Source organism: Pezoporus flaviventris, unplaced genomic scaffold, assembly GCF_033815535.1.
Source record: "Pezoporus flaviventris isolate CSIRO_AGI_PZ_B2104156 unplaced genomic scaffold, CSIRO_AGI_Pfla_v1 ptg000079l, whole genome shotgun sequence".
In the NCBI taxonomy this organism is placed as follows: domain Eukaryota; kingdom Metazoa; phylum Chordata; class Aves; order Psittaciformes; family Psittacidae; genus Pezoporus; species Pezoporus flaviventris.
Genome location: NW_026892627.1, coordinates 2,747,127 through 2,773,339, shown reverse-complemented (window position 1 = coordinate 2,773,339; position 26,213 = coordinate 2,747,127). Strand labels below are relative to the sequence as shown.

The window sequence follows — 26,213 nt, the reverse complement described above, 5'->3', positions numbered from 1 at the left end:
GGAACAGGATGAAAGCACACAAAGAATACATAACTGCAAACTTAAGGCTTCAGATCATGAAGCTAGGGATGAATTCCGAAATAATTAAGGCTGACAGGGCCTTCAGTGGTCTTCCATGGATTCCTCCACCCCTGTGGATCCCAGTTCCACAGTCTGACCACCCCTTCATTGTGAAAGGTTGGGTTTTTTTCCCCAGTCTGGATTTCTCTTGAACTTGTTGCCTCTCATCTGTTTTCTGAGCAAGGAAAATCTGTCTCTCTCCTCTGTAGACCCCTATTAGGAAGCCATAAACAACAGCAACTAGGTCCCCCCTCAACCTTCTCTTCCCTGGACTGAACAAACCCAGATGCCCTGTCCTCTCCTTATATATCATGTGCAGCCCCCTGATAAACTTGGTGGCCTCTACTGCATTTGCTCCACTGCCTCAATGTCTGTTTTGTAGCACAGAGCTCCAAAAACAGACATACACATCTCTCACCACCGCTGAGCAAAGAGGAAAACATACCTTTAACCTCCAGCCTGGCAGTAGTCTTCCCATCAGCTGTGTGGCAGCTATACTCCCCTGAGTCTGCATGGTTCAAATCATGAATGACTAGTGTGTGCACATTCCCCTCCTGCTTGATGCTGCACTTCTGGCTGGAGCGGATCACTGATGTGCCTTTCTTCCACTCCACTGGGACATCAGGCTTGGACACTTCACAGGACAACTGAGCTGTGCCACCCTCCTGTAGCTCCAAGCTGTGGAGTGCCTTCACAAACGTGACTGCAGCAACTGTGGGGAAGAGGATACCAACACTGCTGCAACCGCTTAATCCAGCATTGTCCCCACATCAGAACTGGGTACCTATTTGTAAGAGCAAGTAGTGATAGGACAAGGTGGAATGGCTTTAAACTGAAAGAGGGTAGAGAGGGTAGGAAGAAATTCTTCACTATGAGGGTGGTGAGGCCCTGGCACAGGTTGCCCAGAGAAGCTGTGGCTGCCCCATCCCTGGCAGTGTTCAAGGCCAAGTTGGACAGGGCTTGGAACAACCTGCTCTAGTGGAAGGTGCCCCTGCTCGTGGCAAGGAGATTGGAACTTCATGGTCTTTAAGGTCCCTTCCAACCCAAACCATTCTGTGATTCTATAGTTACATTTTGAACCAGATTAAAAAGGAGAAAACAACATAAGATACTGACATGGCTCATCTTTCAAAACATTCTACATAACTTAATGGAAAGGTTTTTCAGAGTTTTCACATGGGTTTTGGAGTAAGTATGATCTAAACCCACAATAAGTAGGAGATTAATTCAGTGACATTCTTGACATTCTTTAGATTCTAACATATCTCAGCTGCTTGTTTCAGGATAACTTGGAAGGTCTTCCAAGGATGTTTGCTTTACTCCATGGACTATAAGAAGGACTGAAATGACTGTCTCAGATGAATATCTCTGACTGTTTAATGCCTAAATTAGGTTATCAGAATCTCCCAAAATATCCAAGACCTCTCCTCCCAAATGCACCTCTCCAGAAACTAAAGTTATGTTGACAGTGCTTATGAGTACCTGCTCAGCCCCTCTTCCTAGGAGGGTTCCTCACCTTGGACTGTTAGCTGTGCTGTTGAGGTATGCTGCCCCACTTTGAAACTGATGGGCCCACAGTCTTCTAGTGTCACCTTCCTCAGGATCAAAGTGTGACGTGTTCCTTGGACTCTGATCTCATTCATTTCATTGGACTGCAGGGGAACATCTCCCAGGAACCACTGGGCCTCTTGAGTTGTTTCCCGGGACAGCCTGCATTCAAACACTGCGTCTTCTCCTTCACGCGAAGTGACATCCTTCAGCATCTCCACTATGGTGGCTGCTGGTTCTTTATGGAAAGGTCAACAGAGTTTGATATCTACTTTCAAGTGATGCTTCTTAGGTTAAACATTTTGTTATGCTCTTTCTTGGCAGTACTATATTATTTGAAAGAAAACCACAAAGCACTAAGCACTAAATGCATAGAAATGGAAATGTACTTACACGGATATGTAGTAACATGTTACATTCTTACAGATGCATAATGCATGTGTGTGTATATATTACACACATATATATGATAGTCTATAGAATATGCATGTTCTACTGCATTGTGCGCATAATAAATATAAAATACATATTTATAATGCAACCTATGTATTGTGAAAAGAGTGTAAACAGATTTTAGTGGGTGACATTAACATTAAACCACAGAATCATTGAATAAAGACTCATTTCAGATCTCTAGAGATAACTGACCCAGTTCTTATCCCTTTGAAATCACTCTTGTGTCTGAGATCTACATGATTCAGTTTGGGCATAAGACAATGTCTGGCTGCCAGATTGCTTAATCATGTTCCCGATGACTGGGAAAAGGGAAATATAACCCCCATTTTCAAGAAGGGGAAAATGGATGACCCGGGGAATTACAGACCAGTCAGTCTCACCTCTGTGCCTGGCAAAATCTTGGAGCAGATTCTCCTGGAAGGCATGCTAAAGCACATGAAAATCAACAAGGTGTTTGGTGACAGCCAGCATGGCTTCACTAAGGGGAAATCCTGCCTGACCAATTTGGTGGCCTTCTATGATGGGGCTACAGAACTGATGGACAGGGGTAGAGCAGTTGACGTCATCTACCTGGACTTGTACAAAGCGTTCGACACTGTCCCACATGACATCCTTGTCTCTAAATTGGAGAGACATCAATTTGATGGATGGACCACTCGGTGGATAAAGAACTGGCTGGATGGCCTCACACAAAGAATTGTGGTCAATGGCTCAATGTCCAGCTGGAGACCAGTAAAGAGTGGTGACCCTCAGGGATCAATGTTGGGACTGGTCTTGTTCAACATCTTTGTCGCTGACATGGACGGTGGGATTGAGTGTGCCCTCAGAAAGCTTGCCAATGACACCAAGCTGTGTGGTTTGGTTGATACGCTGGAGGGAAGGAATGCCATCCAGAGGGACCTTGACACACTTGTGAGGTGGGCTGATGCCAACCTCATGAAGTTTAACCATGCCAAGTGCAAGGTCCTACACCTGGGTCGGAGCAATCCCAGGCACAGCTACAGGTTGGGCAGAGAAGAGATTCAGAGCAGCCCTGCGGAGGAGGACTTCGGGGTGGTGGTCGATAAGAAAATGAACATGAGCCGGCTTCAGTGTGTGCTTGCAGCCCAGAACGCCAACAGCATCCTGGGCTGCATCAAAAGGAGTGTGACCAGCAGGTCGAAGGAGGTGATCCTGCCCCTTTACTCTGCTCTTGTGAGACCTCACCTGGAGTATTGTGTGCAGTTCTGGTGTCCTCAACATAAAAAGGACATGGAACTGTTGGAACAAGTCCAGAGAAGGGCCACGAGGATGATCAGGGGACTGGAGCACCTCCCGTATGAAGATAGGCTGAGGAAGTTGGGGCTGTTCAGCTTGGAGAAGAGAAGGCTGCATGGAGACCTCATAGCAGCTTTCCAGTACCTGAAGGGAGCCTACAGGGATGCTGGGGAGGGACTCTTCATTAGGGACTGCAGTGCTAGGACAAGGGGTAACAGGTTAAAACTTAAACAGGGGAAGTTTAGATTGGATATAAGGAAGAAGCTCTTTCCTGTTAGGGTGGTGAGGCACTGGAATAGGTTGCCCAGGGAGGTTGTGAATGCTCCATCCCTGGCAGTGTTCAAGGCCAGGTTGGACAGAGCCTTGGGTGACATGGCGTAGTGTGGGGTATCCCTGCCCATGACGGGGGGGTTGGAACTAGATGATCTTAAGGTCCTTTCCAATCCTAACCATTCTATGATTCTATGTGCCCATGCCAGAGTATCAAACTGTTCAGCCCTTCCCCATGCAAAGCCCCACCTTTCACAAGTACAGATGCAGTAGTTTGCTGGTCCCCTGTGTCACACATGTATTCCCCAGAATCAGCTTCACTCAGGTTGTGAATTGTCAGCTCAGCCATAGATCCAGCTTGATGCATCTTGTATTTGTTGCTTGGTCGCAGCACTGTCCCGGCCTTCTTCCACTGCACAGTGATATTTGATTTTGAGATTTCACAGCTCAAAGTGATGGTGCCACCTGCTTCAGCTTGCTGGTTCTGGAGTGGTTGTGTGAAGGTTACTGGCAAAGCTATACCAAGATACATCGGAGGAAAAAAAAACATATGTTTCGTTGGTGGCTGTGTCACTAAGTCTTGTGTTTAATGAAACTGTGGTGCTATTACAAAGTAAGTCCAAACTCAACTCCAAAAGCCCAAACAAGTAATAACAAAAAGTGCTGGGTTTCCAGAAGCACTAAGCACTCTGCACTCCCCAGGAGTCACTGTACACCTCTCAGAATGTGTTTCTTCTTACACAAAAGCAGTCATGGATATGAACTCTTGAGCATCTAAGTACAGGTATCTCCGAATGTCCAAAGGTACAACTCAAAAGCCTATGCCTGATATTGAAGCTCTTGGGTATCTGGAAGGGTGCATGGGGAAACATATGATGACAGCTGGACCAAGAAGAGAGTTGGACTCTGGAAATCTCTGCACTGATGGGTATCACTGATGGTTAAGATGATAGGGTTTTGATGGGTTGACTTACAATGTGCCACATACAGAAGTTTAGTTCCTCTTGGGTTAGGACAGCACATAGAGACACAAACAGACAGCCACCACCAAAGAATCTGCTTACAGTACAACTGTTCTGGTATCATTGAATCCTGGAGTTAGTATGATAGTAGGCAGGTGCGTGCCCTTCATGGGAGAGCCCTTAAAGTATATTTGAAAAGATGGCAGTTCTCAAAAACATCCTGGCTGCTCTTTATATTTACTGATCTTATAGCTCAGAAAAAGTTGCCCGAGTATTGTATTGGTACCAGAGTAAATTTTAAATAATTGACAGATTGGCACATTAAACCTATTTTTAAGACCCTAAGGACTGGAATTATTTAGATCCCTTTCTCATCAGTTGGAGTTGAGTGCCCAAGTAAGCTTGAGCACTTTACTCTTGTGCACCATTTGCCCAGGTGGAACTTAAAGGTTGATTAAACATCAGAAATGGACTTATGCTAATTTCAGTTCCAGCCTTGGTTTTCTGAGTTACCAGAAAGAGGCCCTTGGGTCTAGGATTCTGGAAGCGGTTACTGCATTTGGATCTCTTCATGTTCATTGCTGAGGACACCACAGTACATAACTTCTCAAAGCAAAAGCACTTAGCTGCTTTATGCCACCAAAGTACACGTGAAATCAAGGACAGTAGATAGCACTCTCTTGCTAGTACTAAGCTACGGAAGTGGAACAAGTTTCTCATCTTAAAAAAACCCACAACAACCTACCTTTAACAGTTAAAGTGGCTGTTGTTTGTTCATTTCCATTATCACAGGTATATTTGCCAGAGTCTTCTGGGTTTAAGTGATAAATCTTTAAAGTATGGATTGTTCCTTCTTGTCTGATTTCATACTTGGAGCTCGGTGAAATCACCTGAGTGCCCTTCTTCCACACCACACCAGCGTTAGCCTGGGAGACCTCACAACAGAGGATGGCTGTTTCTTCTTCCTGCAGTTCTAAGCTCTGTAATTTCTCCTTAAAGACTGGAGGTGGCACTGAAATTACAGGCACAGCAAAGGTATTTACAGTCACCTTTATCTAGTGCTAAAGCTACAGTTTGTGTATTAACCCCTCTTTAATTTCTGTATTACATACTGTGGGGTTAAAACAAACTTCAAAGAGAGATGGAGAAGGATGCTTGACTAAGAATTTCTTCAAAACAGTGTTTAGAGAAAAGAAGTTTTTCTTCCAAAAAAAAAGGGGGGGGTGGAGAGGGAGCAATTAAAAATAGAGATCTATCCATCCAACTACTTGAGCGGATCTTTAGAAACCAGTTAGCTTTGAGACCTTGGTGACATATCCACTGTCTATCCATGGGGATGACAGTCTATGAGACCATATGAGTATATCATGCATACTCTGAAGCACAAGCACCCTACTCACATGAGTTAACAAGGGGTGAATAATGACCTTGAATTATATTAGCATAAGCAAAAATTCACCTTTTCTCATCAATCCTGTTCCTTTCCCACAACACAGAGGGTCTTACCTTTTACCATGAGCTCTGCTGTTGACATGTGGGGTCCCACTCGGAAAGTGACAGTGCCAATGTCCTGCTCAGTCACCTTCCTTAATGTTAGAGTGTGGATCTTTCCTTTTTCCACTGAGATCTCATTCATTTCATTATCTTGCAGAGCAACATCCTGTAGCTTCCATTCAACATCCCTTGCGTTCTCATGAGAAACTTGACACCGAAATGTTACATCATCCCCCTCGAACACCACCATGTCCTTTAGGCCACTCACGATGGTTACGTCAGGCTCTGTAAAGAGTCCATCAGTCAAGCCATGAAAGGGCAAACACAGATCAATTGACAGAATCATTTAATAATATAGGTTGGAATGGACTTCTGGAGGTCATTAGTCCTGCCACTGCTCAAAGCAGGACCAGCCTACAACAGGTTGCTCAGCACCTTATCCAGTTGAGCTCTACTTCCAAGGATGGAGATAGCTCAGCCTCTCAAATCATATTTCAAATTCTACTGGCTCACTACTTTCAGTGTAGCTGGTAACATGGCCAATATTCTTCAGTCAGTGCTTTTATCACTTGCCCTTTCTCAGAGATACATTGCATATTGATTTTTATTTTACTTTTAATTAGATGTTTCATACTGTAATTGGGTGATTAAAGCACAAATACCAGATGCCAAAATCAAGATTTTGAAATTTGTTACATTTGCATTTAGGTATCTTCAGAGAATAACATTAAAACCTGATCACCTCTACTGTCTTTTCAGAAACAAAATTGCATATACTCTGTGCTGATGCTCCAAACTGGCTGTCTCTGTGCTCTCAGCAGGTCTTACTGGATTAGCGTGAGCACATTTGCACTTCACTTAGTTTGAGTCCATCTTCCAGGACAGCTGGGCCCCTGCAGATCTGTGCAAAGATCATACAGAGTGCAACAGGCAGAAGCTGTGTGTACCCTGAGTCTGCTGGAGAACACCAGAGGAAAAACAGTGCAACATTCATCTGAGAAAACACAGTGCATATTCATGCAACTGAGGTCACCATCTGCATGAAAAATGGTGCAGCTGGGCATGATGTTTTTACAACATCGAGTAGCCTGTAGAGATGCTGGTGGTGGTTGTTCCACACTTGTGGTCCAAACTGAAAGCAAGCTCTGTCTGTAACAACACTAAGGCCAGATGCAGTTGCCATGTGACTGGAAGCTGGGAGTGAACCATCTGTTCCTTCACATGCATGTAATGTCAAACAAATATTTCAAGCGAGTCAAAAATTACAGTTGCGTTATCCACTCCTGTCCACAAAGCAAATTTTTGCTTTGGTCCATTCACTAATCATGTCTTTTTTTTGTGATACCCTTCCTATGTTCTGTGTTATTTACCACAATTGGTAACAATTATGTTGCAAAATCTTAGCATCCAACTGTGAAAACCCCCTTGCCCCAATAAACGGGTCTTGCCTTTCACAGTCAGTTTTGCAGAGCTTGTCTCATCTCCAGCCTTGCAAGAATACTCTCCAGCATCACCAGGCTCCAGGCGGTGAACACGCAGCTCACGGAGGGTGCCGTCCTGCCACATTTCATACTTGGAGCTTGAGTGAAGGAGGACTCCATCTTTCCTCCACTCCACTTCTGCTTTGCCAATAGAAATCTCACAGCGCAGCCTGGCCGTTCCTCCCACTTCCACTTCTTCGTTCTTCAGCTGCTGCTTCAGACGGGGTTTGATGGCTGCAAAGCAAAAATTAATACGTGATGCATTAGTTTGAATGCCAGGTCTGCACAACTCAGCATGAGGCACCTGGGGCCTGATGCTGCAGACCAAATTTTGTATTAAGTGGTTATATGGTAACAACCCTTTTTGCTCTATAAACAGATCTACATTCTGTATATGCGTACAAGGAGAAGAAACACCAAATATGTTTGTTTCCCACAAAGTCAAGGGCATCCACGTGACACCCTTTATGCATCTGCTCTGAATACTGGAAATGCCAACACGTATAAAGACCTAAGCAAAACCTGGTACTTTCTGATTAAAACTAGATAAAATCTATTAATTTTTATAGAAATGCTCAACACTGTAAAGATTTTAAAGCTTCAAACATATTTCTGATTTCTCTGCTATCTTTTCATGACCCTAGATGATCAACAGTGAGTCCTTCCAGATGACGCACAAATAAATGGACCACATTTATTCAAGCACTGCATGGAACAGCTCAGACAACAGCTTGTCACTAATGAAAACAAGAAGGGAATATTCATCACATATGCGTGCCAGCAGTTGTGAGAACAAGAATCTCAGTGCTTGTGGTTCCTCTGGCTAAATTCTATCATGATACATGTAAGGCAATCACAGGGCTCTCACTTGCAGTTGACCCAGTGGTTGCTGATGTAGTCTGAAAGGCTGTGGCTTAGACCATAGCCACAAGTTCCATCCAGCAGTTTGAGATGACCACAGACTTTTCACGGACAGTATTCCTGATTTGTGTAAACACAGTGTCCTCTGGATCTTCATGGGAAGACATTACAGAAATTGAAAACAGTAGATTTTTAACTGCTTTTGTAAATTACTTATGATTAGTTATTGATTCAACTGAGCCAGCAATGAATGCAAACTGCCAAAAATAAAGATCAATTAGAATTTCAAAATCCCCGTGACGCAGAGTTTTTGCTTTTGTCACATAAGAGGAAATGGCCAATACACTGTACACTGTGCTTTACAGGCTTGAATAGCCATTCTACAAATCCTGTCCCACAAGATCCACTGTTCTGTTTTATTCTGGTTTATGACTGGGCACCTGCTTTCCTCGTTATCTTAACTTTTGGAGAGGCTTAGTTACCAATAAAGAAAAGAATATAATTCACACAGTTTCACAAATCCCTTTTATCCTCTCTTTCATCTTGATGCAATGCTAACCATTCACTCTGAGGACCGCTGAGCTCTGCTGGTCTCCAGTATCACATGTGTAATCAGAGGCATCTTCTGGTTCTACATTATGAATCACAAGTTCAGCTTTGCGACCACTTAATTTAATGTCATATTTGGCACATGGGAAGAGCTCCATGGTGCCTTTCCTCCACTCCACTGTTGCATTATCCTTTGTCAGCTCACACTGGAATTTCACCACAGCTCCTTCTTCTGCCTCCTTGTCTTTCAGCTTCTTTTTGAAAAGAACTGGCAGAGCTGAAGGGGATAAAAAAAAAAAAAAAGAAGTAACAGGAGCTTTTATTGAAGCCTGAGTCAAGTCCTGGTTAACACAGTTAGAATGACACTCTGGAGAACAAAATACTGTGCTTCAAGTGCTATGTTCCTAGGCAGGATCCATGTTTTCTAATTTGCCTTGAGTCTTCAGGAGATCTTGCTGTGTTAGAGGCAGCCCTCTGAATTTACAACATTTATTTTCTTTGCTCCTTGGCTCACATAAACTTGCCAGGGTGGGATTTCTGAATTTATCCTTCAGTTGGCCTAACAATGCTCTCAAGACAAAGAAGTTCAAAATTTCATGAACAGCCTTGGTATATCAGGAATGTCGTTGTCAGTCTTCTTCCAGGATTTGGAAGAAAATCTTTTTTAAAACACTTAAACCATGTCATGTAATGTCCAGATGTTATGTTAAAGCATTGCGCTTTCTTTAATTTCTCCCCAGCCATAAAGCAAGAAACTATTTCTCCTTAGAAACCAAAACTCAAATCCAGTACTAGAAGGACAAAGTATCATTCTCTTCCATTCTCATACAACCTACCTTTCACATTTAAAGATGCCTTGGTTTCCTGATCCCCAGTATCACAGCTGTATTCTCCTGTATCTTCTAATTTGAGATTATGTATTAAGAGCTCTACCAGACATTCCCTCTGCCTCATTTCATATTTCTGGCTGGGCTGCAGCCCCACTCCTCCTTTCCTCCATTCCACTGCAGCACTGGGTTTTGACAGCTCACAGCAGAACGTAGCTGTGCTTCCTTCCTCTGATTCTTTATTTTGTAGGGGTTGCTTAAATGTGACAGGCAGTTCTGCAAAATTTGAGAGGGAAATGTTTTAAGAGTGATTTAGTCTGCAAAGGACCCAGTCCTACCATCATTCTTCAAAAATGGGCTATCCTAATGATTTCATAATCCTTGGGCTGCAACCTTCTGCCTTGGAAGCATCCTACTTGAACCATTATGTGAACAAGAGCTCAGGACAGATGGTGAAGTTAAGAAAGATCGGGTCTTAGAATGCTCCATAGAATGATCTGGTTTGCAGTCTGCAGGAATCAGGGTTTCCTAAAGAAGTGTCTCCATGCCAGCTACAGATGCTTTACTTAAAGATCACTGGGATATGCTCTCTCTTACACGGACCCTTACTCCTTAATAAAAGTCTGCAAGTTTGAAATACTAAGTGAGAGTATTTCCTCCCCTTCCACCCCCCCCCCCCCCAAGCTTCTATCAACATATAAAAGGTCAAGTTATCACGCAAAACAAAAGAAGAGGCAATATAGTAAAAGATGACAATAAAGTGATAAATGGGAGAGGAAATTCAGATTTCCAGCGAGGTCTTGCCCTTGCATGGTAGAAGGGGTGGAGGAAAACAGATGTGGATGCAACTGAATGCAGCCAGAGTTTATACCTGAGGCTCAAAACTTCAAGTAATAATACAGAACATTCACATATTATAGAAATCTTTTATCCACCAATTATTGCATCTCATATCATCCCAATCAGGCACTATGCCCAATTTGGGTACTGAAGCAATCAACAACCCCAAAATAACCATCAGCCTGCCTGGCTTATTTTGTTATTTATTTCATATGCAGCCACACTCCCTTCACTCAGAGGGCAGGGGGGTTCATCACATCTTGACATCATGATAACATTTAATTGCTTTGATGATGATTAATCACTCCAGATACTTCAAGAAGAACCTTTCTAACTTGGTCATGTGTCATGCTCAAGTAGAATATGTATTCTGGCATGGACCGGCAGCAAGGTCATAAATGGCTGTAGACAACACTAAGATGCTCCTTTCACTTCATCTTGTAGAGCCAAAGGTCAATACCCCACCTACCATGTACGGTTACCACGGCTGTTGTCTGCTGATGTCCAGAGTTGCAGGTGTACTTTCCTGAATCATCCAGTTCTAAGTCATGAATGACCAATTCAGCAGCAGAGCCCTGCTGCTTCATCTCATATTTCAAACCAGGGTAGAGAGTAATATCTCCTTTCCTCCACTCTACTGGAGTGTTGGGTTTGGTAAGCTCACACCTCAGTGATGCTGTACCACCTTCTTCTGCCTCAGTATTCTGAAGCTCTTGTTTAAAAAGTGCTGGTAGGGCTATAAAATAGAAACATATCTTACAATATACTGTAGATGGGGCTTGGGAAAGAAAACATAGAAGAACAAAGCACCAGAAGAGCTTTTTTTGCAAACATCTCTAAACCTCAATGCTCTAGATTCAAACCAAAAGGCTATTTCCCCAGAGAAGTAAATAAAAATATCTGCAGAACAAGAAGAAATCAATGTCAAGAAGTTATATTTGCCTTGAAGTATGTAGAAGCTTAATCAAATCTATGATCTAAAACTGGCAGAATATTTTTCTTACTATAGAAATAGCCAACATGTTTTCCTGATCACTGAAGAGGTATGCTGAAGATCAGCAGGGAGTTGTAAGAGTTCAGATTTCTTCTTAAGACAGACCACTTGCAAGAGAAATTACAATTGACCTGACCATAACATACTGACTAAACGCATTTAGTTCTGCGTTGCTATTCCCATTTTCCTCCTGGTCACTCTATTAGGCTGTACAGACTATGCTGTACTGCATGCCTTCTGAACTGCAGTGAGCTCTTCTCTGTAAGCGACACTAAACCACAGGTTTTACTTTTAATAATACAAACTTTTCCTATTGTTTTTTTCTTTTTTTACCATTGACTGTCAGAGTGGCAGTTGTCTGCTGATCTCCACACACACAAGTGTAAACTCCAGTGTCCTCCACATCCAGCTCATGGATAATCAGCTTTGCAACAGCACCATCTTGACTCATTTTATATTTCCTGCTTGCTTTGAGCACCTCCTGCCCTTTCTTCCACTCCACCACAGCAGGCTTAGTCAGCTCACAGAGCAGAGTAGCTGTCCCACTTTCTACAGCTTCTAAGTCCTTCAGTTCTTTCTTGAATTCTGGAGGCAGAGCTGAAGAGTAAAAGAGTTACTACAGAGAGAGTGAATATCCCTTGAAAAGCAACTAGGTGAGGTCCTGGCGGAGAGGATGCATGATACACTACTGAGCCCTGATCCAGGTCAGTGGAGCACATGGGGAAAATTTTCCACAGCTTCCCTGATCGCTGCATCAGGGCAAGGAAAGTGAGAAGAACCAGCACAGCTGAGGAGGACAAACACCAGCAGGCACCTCTCTTCCCTATTCTAACACAAGGAGGAAGCACACAAGCAAAGTCCAGAAGAACACAAAAGCCCAAGCAAACAGAAAGGGAACAGGACAGACCATAGCAATAGAGACTGGGGTAGGTCTAAGGTTTGGAGGACCTTAATCCCAAGGATTACTTTACCATGCACTGTTAAGGCAGCTGTGGTGCTCTTGTCTCCACACACACAGGTATAATCTCCAGTATCATTCAAGTCTAAATTGTGAACTACCAGCTCCACAACACAGCCTTCCTGTCTCATGCTGTACTTGGTGTCCGAAGTGAGGACGCAATGGCCCTTCTTCCACTGAACACGGGCAGATGTCTTGCTGACCTCACACTGCAAAGTGGCCATTCCACCTTCTACCGCTTCCTTGCTGGTCATTTCTTCTTGGAAAAAGGGAGGCACAGCTGAAGGATGCAGGTGAAAAGTATTACAAACTAAGGATATCTCCAGGGATGGGTGAGAGTAGGAAGTGACAGGGGAAAGTTGTGATGGTTATGGAAGGACAAGGATAAGCAACAAAGAGAGGCAAGAGAAATAACATCCTAGTGGGAATATACATATATAATATTAGGTGGTTTTATGCTGTCCTTCTATTAGCAAAATTGCACAGTCCTCAAGAGATTTACATCTGCTTTCTACCAGATGAAATTGTAACTAACACAGCTTTGCTCTGGATACTGCTTTTTATGCTATATTAAAGTGGTAAGCATTGAGAATGCCAGAAAGGAATGGCAAAGAATAAACAGATTTGTGGTATAGAACATAAATGCAAGAAAGGAAAGACAAAAGATTAGTGGGTTTAAATGATAGGAAAGGAATGACAGAAAGGAAAGATGAAAGGATAGCAGGTCCATGTTTAAGGAAAGAAAAGGCAAAAGGATGGCACAGAAAAATGCAGACTGGTATTTTCCAGTAAACACAACCTACGGGTCATTAAAGGAAGGGAATACCTTCAAATGAATGGGATTTCAGTTAATAAGGTTGAAAAACAGACATGGAAAACTGAACACCTTGTAGTAAAGGACAGATGTTTCCAGTTAGAAAGTAGGAGGGTCAAGATAGTTTTTACCCTGTACTGTTAAGACAGCCGTAGTCTGGTGCTCTCCACACACACAGGTGTAGTCTCCTGCATCCTCCTCAGCTAATTCATGAATCACCAGCTCTGCCTTTGTCCCTTCCTGCCTCATTTTGCATTTCTCACTTGCTTTGAGAACCCTCTGGTCCTTCCGCCACTCCACTGGAGCAGCCTTGGTGAGCTCACAACGCAGGGCAACTTTTCCACCTTCTTCTGCTTCCTTGTCCTTTAGCTCTTCCTTAAAGAGGGGTGGCAGAGCTGAAGGATGTAACATGGGCAAATGGTCACCAGAAAACCAAAATTAAAATCTTAATTTCTTTTTCATGCTTGGGATTATTTCCCCTCATGCCTCCTTTTTTCAAACTGTAATAGACGTGCATGGCTACAGCCAAGTTCTGGAACTCTGAAAGCATTCTTCTTCTAGTGTATTGTGGTTTCACTTGATATAAGACATCAGTTCCCTGGGTGTCTGTCATTTTTCATGGTGAAAAAAAAACAATACAGAAAGATCCAGATCTCAAGTAAACATCTCTCACGAATAACACTGCTGGATACAGTACTATTTTACCTATACAGGCATAATTTCTTGGAGGCTGGCATTGATATTTTCTGTTTTGTTTTCACTAGAAATTCATAACCCCACCTACATGAAAGCAGTTGGATTTCAAAATAAAAATGCTTTTAGTTCTAAATAGAAGTTTGAAGGGCCATTACATGCAATAAGAATTACAGATTCTTACTACTTCCCTATTTGGAAATCGCAACCCAAAGACAGAATAACCTACAGGAAACAACCTGCAGGAAAACAAATTATTAATATTTACCCACAAAACTGCCTTGTGCACAACTGCTGTAAGCAGGTACAGAATACAAATAGTACTCCCCAAATGCCTCAGAAAAAGTCCAGGCCTCAGGACAGCCCAGGGGATGGTCAGAAGATTTTGGGGAAAAAGCTGGATGAAACAGAACTGGATATCTGACCAAGTTCCTCAGAGCCAAGGACTGTTACTTCATTAAAAAGAATACTCATTAATTAAATGACAGCAGAACATGAGATAATGAGATCATTATCATAACTCAAGGATTTCTTTATGGGTTGGTTTATTGGTTTATGGAGTGGTTTATAGGATAAAGAACATTATAGCTCCTAATAATTTCTGTTGAATTTGTCCCTAACTATTAAGGTAGACCTGATCCCCACATAGAGGTGTAAACCCCTGCATCCTTCAAACCTAAGTAAGAAGCTCTGAAATGGTAACTCATATCTCATTCTGCATGTCTGACTCACTTAAAGAGTCTGGTACCCCCAAGAGCAACTATGTCCAGGTCACCCAGCAGCACAACATCTCCTCCTCCTGCTCCCTCAACCCTCACTTCTCCTTTGAGCAGTGCTTGGAGAGCAGAGGACCTGACCACCTATACATGCATGTTTGGGCAAAAACTGTGGTTGGATCAAATGAACCATGGGGATGAGGGAGGGAAAAGAGATGGGAAATATAAATGTCCAAGAAGAGCAGACCTGAACAGAAAGAAACATTCAATTTTCTCCTTTTCAAGGGTGACAGAGTAATAATGACCCAAAAATTCGTTCTGACCCATTTTTAATCTGTAAGAAATGAGCTATACACAGAATGAAGGAAAAGAAAGGGATAAAACCACAGACAAGTTACTGACCCAGGGCAGAAACAGATGAATTTCAGAGTAATGTCTATCTATAGAGCTATTTATCAATTTCAATAAGGTCTTTTTACCATGAACTGTTAAGGCTGCTGTTGTCTTCTGGTCACCACACACACAGGTATAATCTCCAGCATCTTCTACTTCTAGATCGTGAATGACCAGCTCTGCGGTGGTGCCAGATTGTCTCATTTGAAATTTGTCACTTGCTTTGAGCACTCTGGACCCTATTTTCCACTGCACTGGAGCTGCTTTGGTTAATTCACAATGCAGGGAGACTGATGTTCCTTCTTGGACTTCTTCATTCTTCAGCTCTTCCTTGAAAAGCACTGGCAGGGCTGGAGATGAAAAGTCAATAGAGAGTGCATTTAATCTAAGACCTCTTAATTTGTTATTCATGATCAACATCATGAAATATCAACAGAAGCTCAAATCTGGAGGAGTAAGGGTCTTTGGCCATTGAGGATGAGGTTACAACTATGATGATCTGGAAAACTAAATCCAGCAGTGACACAATAAGAGAAGGAAGTGTTGAGCTGACAGGTCAAAGTACAACAGGCTGGATGAGTTTGAGGCAACCTAAGTAATTTATCATAGGGTCACCCTCCATCAGAAGGCAGGACATCTCAGTTGGTCCAACAGGAGCATTTCCTAGCTTCTATTCCCTTAAACTTAAAACATAAGTTTGTCCGCATGGAGAAATGGTCATGTCCTCAGCTTCTTTTTCAGGAACACGAGACTAAAATTAAATGCCAGAATAAGCTGTTCTCCTTTCCTGAACACAAATTAATTCCTAGGAAAAAGCTGAAAGGTGAACACTTTGTACAGCAAAAGGACGCCTCAGAGAAACAAGAAATGAGCAGTCATCTGCAAGATGAATTTACCATTCACTGTCAGAGAAGCCATGGTGTGTTGGTCTCCACACACACAGGTGTAATCTCCTGCATCCTGCAGCTCCAGATCACAAATTTCCAACTCAGCAAGGACATTATCCTGCCGCATGATATATTTTTCACTTGCCCTGATTATTGTGTTTCCTTTCTTCCATTGGACATCTGCAGCCTTGGTCAGCTCACAGCTCAGAGTGACTGTTTGCCTTTCCATGGCTCGCAGGTCCTTCAGTTCCTCTTTGAAAAGTGCAGGCAGGGCTGAAGGTCACAAAACAGACACAGGACATTAAAAATGACACGTGGCACATGTATGAAGGGAAGGATGAGGTGGTATAGAGGCAGGCAGGCGACATTTTAGGGTGGAAAGAGTTTGCTTTTCTCATTATTACAGGATAATGGACAAAATAATAGACAGAAACAGAAAAGTGGCCTGGATGCAAGCAGACAAGCAGATCTTAGAGACAGCTTGGAAATTTAAACAAATTCAACCAAAAGTGAAAACACAATCAATAGTAATGAGCTGATAGAGAAACACACAATAACACAGATAAACGTGTATGTTTTTTACCATGCACTATCAAGGCAGCTGTAGTCTCCTGTTCTCCACACACACAAGTGTATTCTCCAGCATCTTTCATTTCTACATCATGGATAAGCAGCTTCATGACTGTGCCCTCCTGCCTCATTTTGTATTTGTCGCTGACTTTGAGCAAACTATTTCCCTTTCTCCATTCCACTTGAGCAACCTTGGTCAGCTTGCAGCGCAGAGTGGCTGCTTGACCTTCTGTTACCTCCTCATCCTTCAGGCTCTCCTTGATGCGTGCAGGCAACGCTGAGGATGTAATGGACACAGGGTTAAAACAGAGCAGCAAACACAGCCTGCTGGTGAAGGGTAGGGGTGGAGGAAGGAAAGGCAAGGCCATCAGTGGGGAGCTGTCTCCAGGACTGGTCTCACATCTACTTTAAGGAGCAAGTGCTAAAACCACTTTGTATATGGAATTGGGGTGTGAGTTTTTCCCTTTTATCACAAAAAGCAAATTAATTCTCATGACTATGACATGCAAAGTCAGACTCAGAGGAACTATGCAGAGATAACAATGAGCATGAAGAAAAGCTGAATTCATACCATAAATTCGATAATGAGGACATCTAGATGAAATTGGTTATTACCATGTACTGCTAAGGAAGCTGTGGACTGCACGTCTCCACACACGCAGGTATAATCACCAGCATCACTCTCATTTAGATTATGGATCACCAGTTCTGCAGTGACATCCTTCTGCCTCATTTTGTATTTCTCGCTAGGTTTGAGTACTGTGTCCCCCTTTTTCCACTCCACTGAAGCAGTCTTGGTCAGCTCACAGCGCAAAGTGACTATTTTACCCTCCATGGCTTCCTCATTTCTTAACTCTTCTTTGAAGAGAGCAGGAAGGGCTGGGAAACAGAGGAGGAAATGTTTTCATGACAAACAGTTCTTGGCCACCAAAAAAAATGAACTTGATATTTACCATTATCTATCCATGCCTAGTTATTGATATGAGGATCATCTCACAGAAGAAGGAAACTAATGTGCATCATACAGTGGCCATTTTTTGCTGATTGATTTAGAGATGTATGGAGAATAAAGAGTGGGGGGGGGGGGGGGGATTCACATACAGGCAAAAATGTAACTTTCTCTGTAAAATTAAGCCTGGGAAATTGATATAGCAGGTTACACCATGATCAGGAAAAATAGCTAAAGGAAAAACTAAAAAGGTTTTACCTCACATATTAAGGATATCTATAGACAGCCTGAGAGTTAGAATGAGGCTGAAGAGCAGAATCAGAGAGACCTCTTGAAAGTGTTTTGATAATAATAGAATGAAAAAAGAAGGAGGATGCCTCCATTGTGGAAATCTGATATAAGACCCTCACCTAACACCCTATCCCTTTTGGAACAACTAATAGTATCATTCAAATCATAAACTGAAACCAGAACAGACTGGATAGCACCATGGAGCAGTAGGATGGGACAAAACCTCCTGTCTTTGTAATGGGGTGGGAACCACTTTTGGATATAGAATAGATATGAAAAAACATGAGGATCTCCAGGTCCTGACTCTGACCAGCAAGAAATAAATGTATTAGAATATGGATGAGGAGCATAATTGGGAGACACTGATTATGAAGCAGGAGCTCTTGGATTTTAAGACAAGTAGTGATGGAGAAGAGCAAAAGGGAATTCTGTGGGCAGCAAGAAAGTAAGCTTCAGTAATTCAAGAATTGTTACTTAACATCAAGCAGATGCAAACTTAAAGGACAAGGTAGTTTAAGAGAGTGGAAAAATTCTCAAAGAAAGGTCATAATTATAGAGACTACCTCACTCCAAGGACCATCAGGAATAGTCTGACTAAATCACAAATATTTTAATGTCCTGAAGCTCAAAATACCTATAAAATACAGGGGGTTGATGTGAGTAGGGAGAAAAAAACAACTGCAGAATGTAGAGGGAAAACCAGAAAGGAGGGGTTCTCTGCATATCTCAGGAAGGTCAAGGGCAGTTCTGCATTCCTGGACTCTGTCATCTCATGGACAAAGAAATCAACATGAAAGAGGGGCTGAAAGGTAATTGCAAAATTATGCCAATATCAAATGTCTCCAGAGAGAGATGTGTGCTGTATGTAGCTGTGTCCAGCAACTGGGTGGCAAGATCACTACTCCAGGAGTTTTCTGTGTCCTCAACTCACAGTTCAACTTGTGGCTCTTGGCTTTATCAAAATATTAGCATACAAATTCTAGGAAATCTGGCCAGCCTGAACTAGAAAGAAACAGAAATAATACTACAACATTAGGTAAGTAGATTAGAAGGAAGAAAAACAACAAGGGAGTATTTGGTTTAGCTCTTTTTCAGGAAAGTAAATTGATGGTGGGTGACACAGGGAAAGTTGAAGTGTTTACTTTGATTTTCTTCTTTAATATAAAAGATAATGATAGCTAAGAAGGTAAAAGGAATTCTGTCTAGGAAAATCAAAAAAGGGTTAGAGAACATTTAAATAAACCAAATATTCTCAAAGCACCCTGGTATGATGAAATTTATCCTGGAATACTTAACCTACAAGCTCAACCAATATCAGACATTACACTGGAGGAATCAAAGAGAATGGGTGATGCTTCACAAGTACAGAAAAAATAGCAACTCAGTGGTAAAAAAGGAATTACAGATTGAAATAGACACATTTAGTTCTTAACATGTAAACCAAGAGTCTGAGCTGCCAGACAATCAAGAAAGATCCAGGCAAAGTCAGCAGAGCCAATAGAACTATCTGCTGACCAAATGTAAAGGTCTGCTATAAGGGGAACTGGATGCCTCCCTGAGTTCCATCAGCTGTGTTGACTAGATCTCCATTGACAAAAATGCAAATTTAGGAGTACTTACCAGTCCTGATTTACAAGCTGAATCCCATTCACAGTGCTTGTCTTGGAAAAAGACTGAAGAAGGGGGTGGCAGAGGGAGGATCCAAGAAATTATGGCTATTATTTCAGCTTACCTTTAATTCTTTGAAAAACATTGTAGCAATATACATGGACTTGACAAAAACTTTTCTCTTAGTGAAGGAGTGGACCAGTGTAATTTTTCTTGGCATAGATTAATAACCTCCACTGATAGAAAGACACAGTATATGCTGTACACTTTTATTTTAGTAAAGCTCTTACTTGAACTTAGGTATAGGTGGAATTGCAGTAGGGAGCACTATTAATTTGAAAAACACAGTCAAATAATATTCAACTGTGATTTAAACTCACAATGAAAGAACAAGCTGAGCAGACTTCCTCAGTGCTCTGGAGTCCACTGTTATTCAGCATTCTCTTTAGTGATTTAGACAATGAAATACAGAGCTGTCATTAACTTTGGAGATGATCTTAAGGTGGGAAGGGAGAGAAGGTGAAAGCACTTTGTTAAACTGAGTTAGGATAATAAGATCTTGATGAAGCAGCAATGAAAATAAAAAGCCTGCAATTTAGCAAGAGCAGGTGCAAAATACCCTATTTAGGAACAGTAAACACAAATACAAGGTGGAGAACAAAAGTTGGCAGCAGATCTGCAGAGAGGGATTTGGGGTTACAAGAGATCATGGAGCAAATGCAAGTCAAAAAAATGCAACTCTGATTTGAACAAAGCCATCATCATAAGAGGGATGTATAAAATCAAGTGTCACATGCAAGACACATGAAGTCCTTCCACCCTACTCCACTCTGGCAAAGCCCTGGATGGAGCACTGTAGCCTGCTTTTGGTCACCACATTTCTACAAGGATGTGGATTAAAAGAAGATTGTCCAGAAAGCAACAAAGATGATCTGAAGTCTAGCAAACATGACCTATAAAGAAAGAGTAAAAGGATGGAAGGGGCTTAGTCCAGAAAAGAGAAGACAGATGGGAGACATGATGAAAGTTTTCAAATCTGTAAAATAGTTTCACAAAGAGGAAAAAAAGCAAGTATTTTGTCCATTTCTACTGGGGGACAAGAACTAATGAGCTTAAGAAAGACTTTTATTGAAATAAGGAAGAACTTTCTGCCAGTAATGATAGCCAGGCAGTGGAATGTGTGTCCAGGGGAACTGCAAATTATTCACCACTGTAGGTTTTGAAGTGCAGGCTAGATAGCGATGAATGTGACTTGGGGTTCAGGGATGGACTAGATGACCTGTAGAGGTCCTTTCCAACTTTTTCTTTCTATGCTTAAATTGGAAGTTCAAGACTGAAGCCACCCTTGTTTATTGGTAAATATGAACATAAAAATGTCTGGGCATCTTGCAGTAAAGCAAAGCAATTTTAAAGTGGGAAGGAAAGAATGGACAGTAGATGACCCATCCCTGGCAGTGTTCAAGGCCAGGTTGGATGGGGCTTGGAGCAACCTGGTCTAGTGGAAAGAGTCCCTGCCTGCGGCAAGGGGGTTGGAACTGGATGAGCTTTAAGATCCCTTCCAATCCAAACGATTCTGTGATTCTATGAAATCAATTTATTAACCTACTGAATTTCCAGATGAGAAAGATAGCTAAAACTACTTCTTATTGTCCTGTGTTAATAGTGGAAATAAAGTTTCTTTCTTTCAAAGAAAGTTTGCAGATGAATTTGACCGGGTACTGTGAAGTACTCTTTCACTATAACACTAAGTATTATGCAATACCAGAATACATGTCTACATCATCCTTGGTCAGAGTTATATAAAAAAGTTGCATTGAGTCAAGTTTTGTTTGCATTATTTAAAAGTATCTGTCAAGTTCTGCTGTAACTTGAAATCTAAGATTGCTCTTTTTAAGAAGTTCGAGTGTTCCTGCTGCTCCATCTCTCTGGCTCAAGTCTAAGTAAAACAGAAAAAAAACACAAGCACGTGGCATCCTTTAGCCTTCAGTGTGGTGCAAAGTAGTATAGCCATACACCAACAAGAGCAAGGAAAACAGGGAAAATGTTAGTATAATCAATGGAACTACAATTCTTATCAGAACCAGATTAAAAAATCACAATAAACCCAAGAAAATCTGTTACTAACAGAATTAGTGATGGCAAGATTAGAGAAAGAATTCATTGTGTGTCAGTATTGAGGCTTCCAGAGGAGAAAAGAGAAATATCACACAAAAATTGTTCATTTCTGTTCTTTACCATGCACTGTCAGTGCTGCAGTAGTCTTCTCATCTCCACACACACAAGTATACTCCCCAGCATCCTTGACTTCTAAAGTATGGATCAGCAGCTGTGCTGTAGTACCTTCCTGTCTCATAGTATATTTTTCACTAGATTTGAGCACTTTGTGTTTCTTTTTCCACTCCACAGAGGCAGTCCTAGATAGCTCACATTGTAGAGTGGCTGTTCCACCTTCTGTGGCTTCTTCATCTTTCATCTCTGTCTTGAAGTGTGCAGGCAAGGCTGAGGAGTTCAAAATGAGCAGAATGTATGACAGTGACAGCTATTCAAGTAATGATTTATCTGTGGTCTATCAACTGCTATCAATCATATGTGATGAGCAAAGCCTTCCCTAATCAAGATTGAGTGATAACCACTCTAAGAACCATAAACCAGTGACCTTGGAAAGCTGGAAACCACCTTATCCATAAGCCAGAGCTTTTTTTTTAATGGTATGGTCTATGGCATGAAATGGAGAATCAAACCAGTCTCAACTTCTTCAGACTCTATAAGACTGAGCCCTACCTTACTTTGAGTAATGCTTACCATAATGGAAAATAAAGCACCTAAGTTCTACCACAGTGCAAATCATTACCGAAAGCTCATAAATGAAACTATATGTGAGGCACCAATCTCATTTTCCATGAGATTTCTCCTCAGATAGTGTTCTAGCAGAACTTGACCATCTAATTATTCTGAAACCCTAAAACCATATCAAAAATATCTCATCACCAAATGGTAATATTCTCAACTTTAGGATTGTAGTACCTTTACAACCAACATCATAACAATATGATTTTCCTTTCTTAGCAACTACTACTGAACATGAGAATCAAAGAAATGAGTTAGTACCCAGATGAATATCTGACATTTTTGCAATGAACACTTGTTCTATGTCTGATACTGACCAGTGCATACAGGCATTCATGCTCATATCCAGACACATGTTACTAAATTCATCAGAAATGGGGCTGCAATTTCAAAGCTGATACTACTATATTCTTAAAAACCCAGCTGGTTGAAAATTATCCACTTATTTTTTTTATATATATATATATATTTATTTTTTTTTTTACCATTCACTTTTAGCATGGCGGTGGTTTTCTGATCTCCATAACAGCATGTGTAATCTCCAGCATCTGTCAGATCTAAATCACAGATCACCAGCTCAGCAACTGTGCCCTCGCATTTCATGGTGAACTTCTCATTCGTCTCCAGGGCTCTGCCTCCTTTCCTCCATTCCACAGCAGCTACGGGCTTGCTCAGTTCACAGCAGAAAGTGGCTGTGCCATTTTCTGTGGCTTCCATGTTCTTCAACTCTTTTTTAAAATGTGGAGGAAGGGCTGAAGATCACAGGTGAAGAGAGAGCACTTTAAAATCGACTAAATACTGTATCTTGACTGCTCCACTGGATTAAAAGCCTTTAATCTCTTAACAGTTTTACACTATACAGTATCTGAGAGGCAAGCAATGATTTCAGGGGCATCCTTGCCTTATGCTTTGCAACACACCACATTCAGTATGTCACAACTGAAAACCAAAAATTTCAGTACCAGAAGGTATGCTTTAAAGTCATTTTAAGATATAACAACAGAAAGCTGATCCCAGGCTTTCAAGGAACTATGCACAGCTCTGTCTTAAGACCATATTAACAATAAAAATGAACACTACGTTGTGTCCAATTACAAGCTGCAATGCATCGTGCTCACCTGCCTATCTCATTTGTTATCGTAACAGAGCACCTTTCAATTCCATCCAAGAGAAAAGTTGAATCTCAGTGATATGACCTAAGTAAATTAATTAACGGAAATACTACAAGTGCTATTTACGACTACATCAAGTTCTTCATTATCTGCTTCCAGATTCCATTTACAGGAAAGAGAATGGACAGAAAAGACTACATGATGCTATTTACCTGTCCTAAGTGAATGACTTTCAGTAAAAGATATTCCCAATGATTGATAGAGCTTTCATAAAAATTTAAAGTAATAAATGAGATTAAGAGCAGTTTGTGATCCTGCATGAGACCACAGATGACAAAGAAAATTCCTACTAAATTCATGTATTTTACCATGCACTGTCAGGGAGGCAGTAGTCATCTTGTCTCCGCACACACATGTGTAATCTCCCGCATCTTGTTCCTCCAGGCTATGGATTGTCAGCTCAGCAATGGTATCCTTCAGTCTCATTTTGTACTTCTCACTAGGCTTGAGGACCTTTAGCCCTTTCCTCCACTCCACTGGAGTGGATTTAGTTAGCTCACACTGTAGAACAGCTGTCTTGTTTTCTGTGGCTTCTATATTGACAAGTTCTTTTTTGAACAGTGCAGGCAAAGCTATGGGATGCAATATAAACAGAAAGGATGTCAAAACCATTAACCAGACCTTGAGGAACTTAGCATTAGGTCCTGCACCCAGTCCTTCGCTACTAAAGGAAAACAAATCATATAGTCTTGAAAATTGCATCTGTTAGAAAACTATTGCAGGATCTCATAGAAATAACTGCCACCATGACCTGCTTCTAATGTTGACTTATGCAGCATGCTCATTAATTCCCAGCTGGTTCCAGTAGTCCTCTCTACCTATTTTAGCCTGAAATCATCTGTCTTCAACATTAATGGCTTGACTTTTGATTGAAAGTTGTTGCCCCAGTTAACAGCACCGCCAGCGCAAGATCTCTACCTGGAGATCTCTTCCTTTCCTGACATCATGTTTTATGTTCCTGGGTCAGAGAAAAAATTAATAATATAGCTTCAGGTGAACTTTTAAGCCACAGTTTCCAATGACATAACTGCTCTAATATCAGGAACACAGGACAGTTATTTTTTAGCAGCAGCATTAACCAAGTTGTCTTGTGGTGTGCCACTAAAGCAAAAAGGGAGCAACTTGCACAGGGAAGAAAGTGCCAGCTCAAAGGAGGGGAGGAACAGCTGGAAGAAAGAACCTCCAGCTGGGAGAAAGAAGAAGCAAAAACATGCAGAAAATCTGTGCATTTTGCCTCCACAGTGTTTTCCCTGTTCTTCGAAGCACCTTATCTTTAAGATGTATCTCAAATCAAAACTACCCTTTCATCTACTGGAACTGATTCTTCTGGAGGGGTAACTAACGCTCATCGCTACTCACAGAGATTGGAACAAAATCTGTTTCACTACTCCCTAAATCAGGACCTTAGGAATAATGATTTGGGGTGTTGTTTGGATTTTTGGTGGTTTTCTTAAGTACCATTTCCTTGACAGAATATATCACAGTCCTGCAGAAGACAATAGTCATTCATTCCTGAATGGAAAATCCTCTCACTAAGTGAGCTCTGCATTTTTAAATAACTTTCCTTCAAGTCAAGGACCAAAAGCCACTGATGCTAGTGAGACATAAGGACAAACCCTCTGAGCATAATCTTGCTGCTGGAAGTATTCTCACTCTTGGCCTTAGATACAGGTGCCTTTTTCACTCTTAAAAAGTGAACACTAAGATAAGAAATTCTCACAACTCTTCTTTACTTTGCTTATAAAGCCATCAATTTCAAATTAATAGACAGATGGGATGAAACTAACAGAAGTGGGATGGAACACAAACAGAAATCCAAGAAAATCCTGCAGAATCAAAACAAGTGGAAAAGAAACTTCTCGGAGAAAAGGGATCTCCTTGAGATACTGCTATCATAATCGAGAATGGCTTTTTTACCATGGACTGTCAAGACAGCTGAGGTCTTCTGATCTCCGCACACACAGGTATATTCTCCTGTATCTTCTACCTCCAGATCTCGGATCAACAGCTCTGCAGCAGTATCTTCTTGTCTCATCCTATACTTATCACTTGGTTTGAGTGTTTTGTCCCCTTTTTTCCACTCCACTGGAACACCGACCTTGCTCAGCTCACAGTGCAGAGTGGCTGTTGCACCATCTGTGGCTTCTCTGTTCTTCAATCCTTCTTTGAAAAATGCAGGCAAAGCTGAAGGACAGCAATATGAGCAGTGAGATGTAATGCTCCAAAAAGATAAAATTAAACATCGATGCCTAATTTTCCATGTCCATCTTTTCTTGAACTGATTTACCAGTACAAGAACATAGACACGCAGTAGTCTCAATGAATTAGTATGAGCAAAGAAATGTCATAAACAGGAAAGCATTCAATGCTTGCAGTAATCTGTAGAGGTGTTTTACATGTACTCAGAGGAAAATCAATACAAACAGAAGTAGAAAACCCAATTTCTTTTCCTATGAAATTTCAAGCAAAAAGAACAAATACTAATTTGAAATTTCTGGGGGAAAAAAAAAAAGGTTTTCTTACATGACTTTTTAAACCAGAATGGGAGGGCATTTGCTATGTTTTCACATGCTTAAGCAAACAGAAATACATTGTACATTAAAAAAATGAAACACTAGAGTTTCATTCTAAATGCCAGTTTGAAATGAAATTGTTCATTTCAATACAAACAAGGATTTTCACCTGAGCTGACATATACTTTCAAACATGTCAGTCG

General features: G+C 41.5%; 1 protein-coding gene across 3 annotated transcripts in view; it reads right to left on the bottom strand.

Moving 5' to 3' along the window:
* OBSCN (obscurin, cytoskeletal calmodulin and titin-interacting RhoGEF) overlaps positions 1-26,213 on the bottom strand; it is a 154,722-nt gene that overhangs the window by 51,465 nt on the left and 77,044 nt on the right. Inside the window, exons 44-63 of one of the 3 annotated variants that reach the window (XM_061474399.1) lie at positions 25,415-25,681; positions 23,806-24,069; positions 22,811-23,077; positions 21,714-21,977; positions 17,246-17,509; positions 16,644-16,907; positions 16,070-16,333; positions 15,260-15,523; positions 13,503-13,766; positions 12,571-12,837; positions 11,933-12,196; positions 11,075-11,341; positions 9,775-10,041; positions 8,949-9,215; positions 7,496-7,762; positions 6,060-6,332; positions 5,299-5,565; positions 3,841-4,107; positions 1,577-1,846; positions 506-772 (exon numbers count right to left, since the gene is read on the bottom strand). In XM_061474399.1, coding sequence (XP_061330383.1) covers positions 506-772; positions 1,577-1,846; positions 3,841-4,107; positions 5,299-5,565; positions 6,060-6,332; positions 7,496-7,762; positions 8,949-9,215; positions 9,775-10,041; positions 11,075-11,341; positions 11,933-12,196; positions 12,571-12,837; positions 13,503-13,766; positions 15,260-15,523; positions 16,070-16,333; positions 16,644-16,907; positions 17,246-17,509; positions 21,714-21,977; positions 22,811-23,077; positions 23,806-24,069; positions 25,415-25,681 — 5,325 coding nt within the window. The remainder of the gene's footprint in view (positions 1-505; positions 773-1,576; positions 1,847-3,840; positions 4,108-5,298; positions 5,566-6,059; positions 6,333-7,495; positions 7,763-8,948; positions 9,216-9,774; positions 10,042-11,074; positions 11,342-11,932; positions 12,197-12,570; positions 12,838-13,502; positions 13,767-15,259; positions 15,524-16,069; positions 16,334-16,643; positions 16,908-17,245; positions 17,510-21,713; positions 21,978-22,810; positions 23,078-23,805; positions 24,070-25,414; positions 25,682-26,213) is intronic. The other 2 variants (XM_061474398.1, XM_061474400.1) reach the window with 2 other exon arrangements.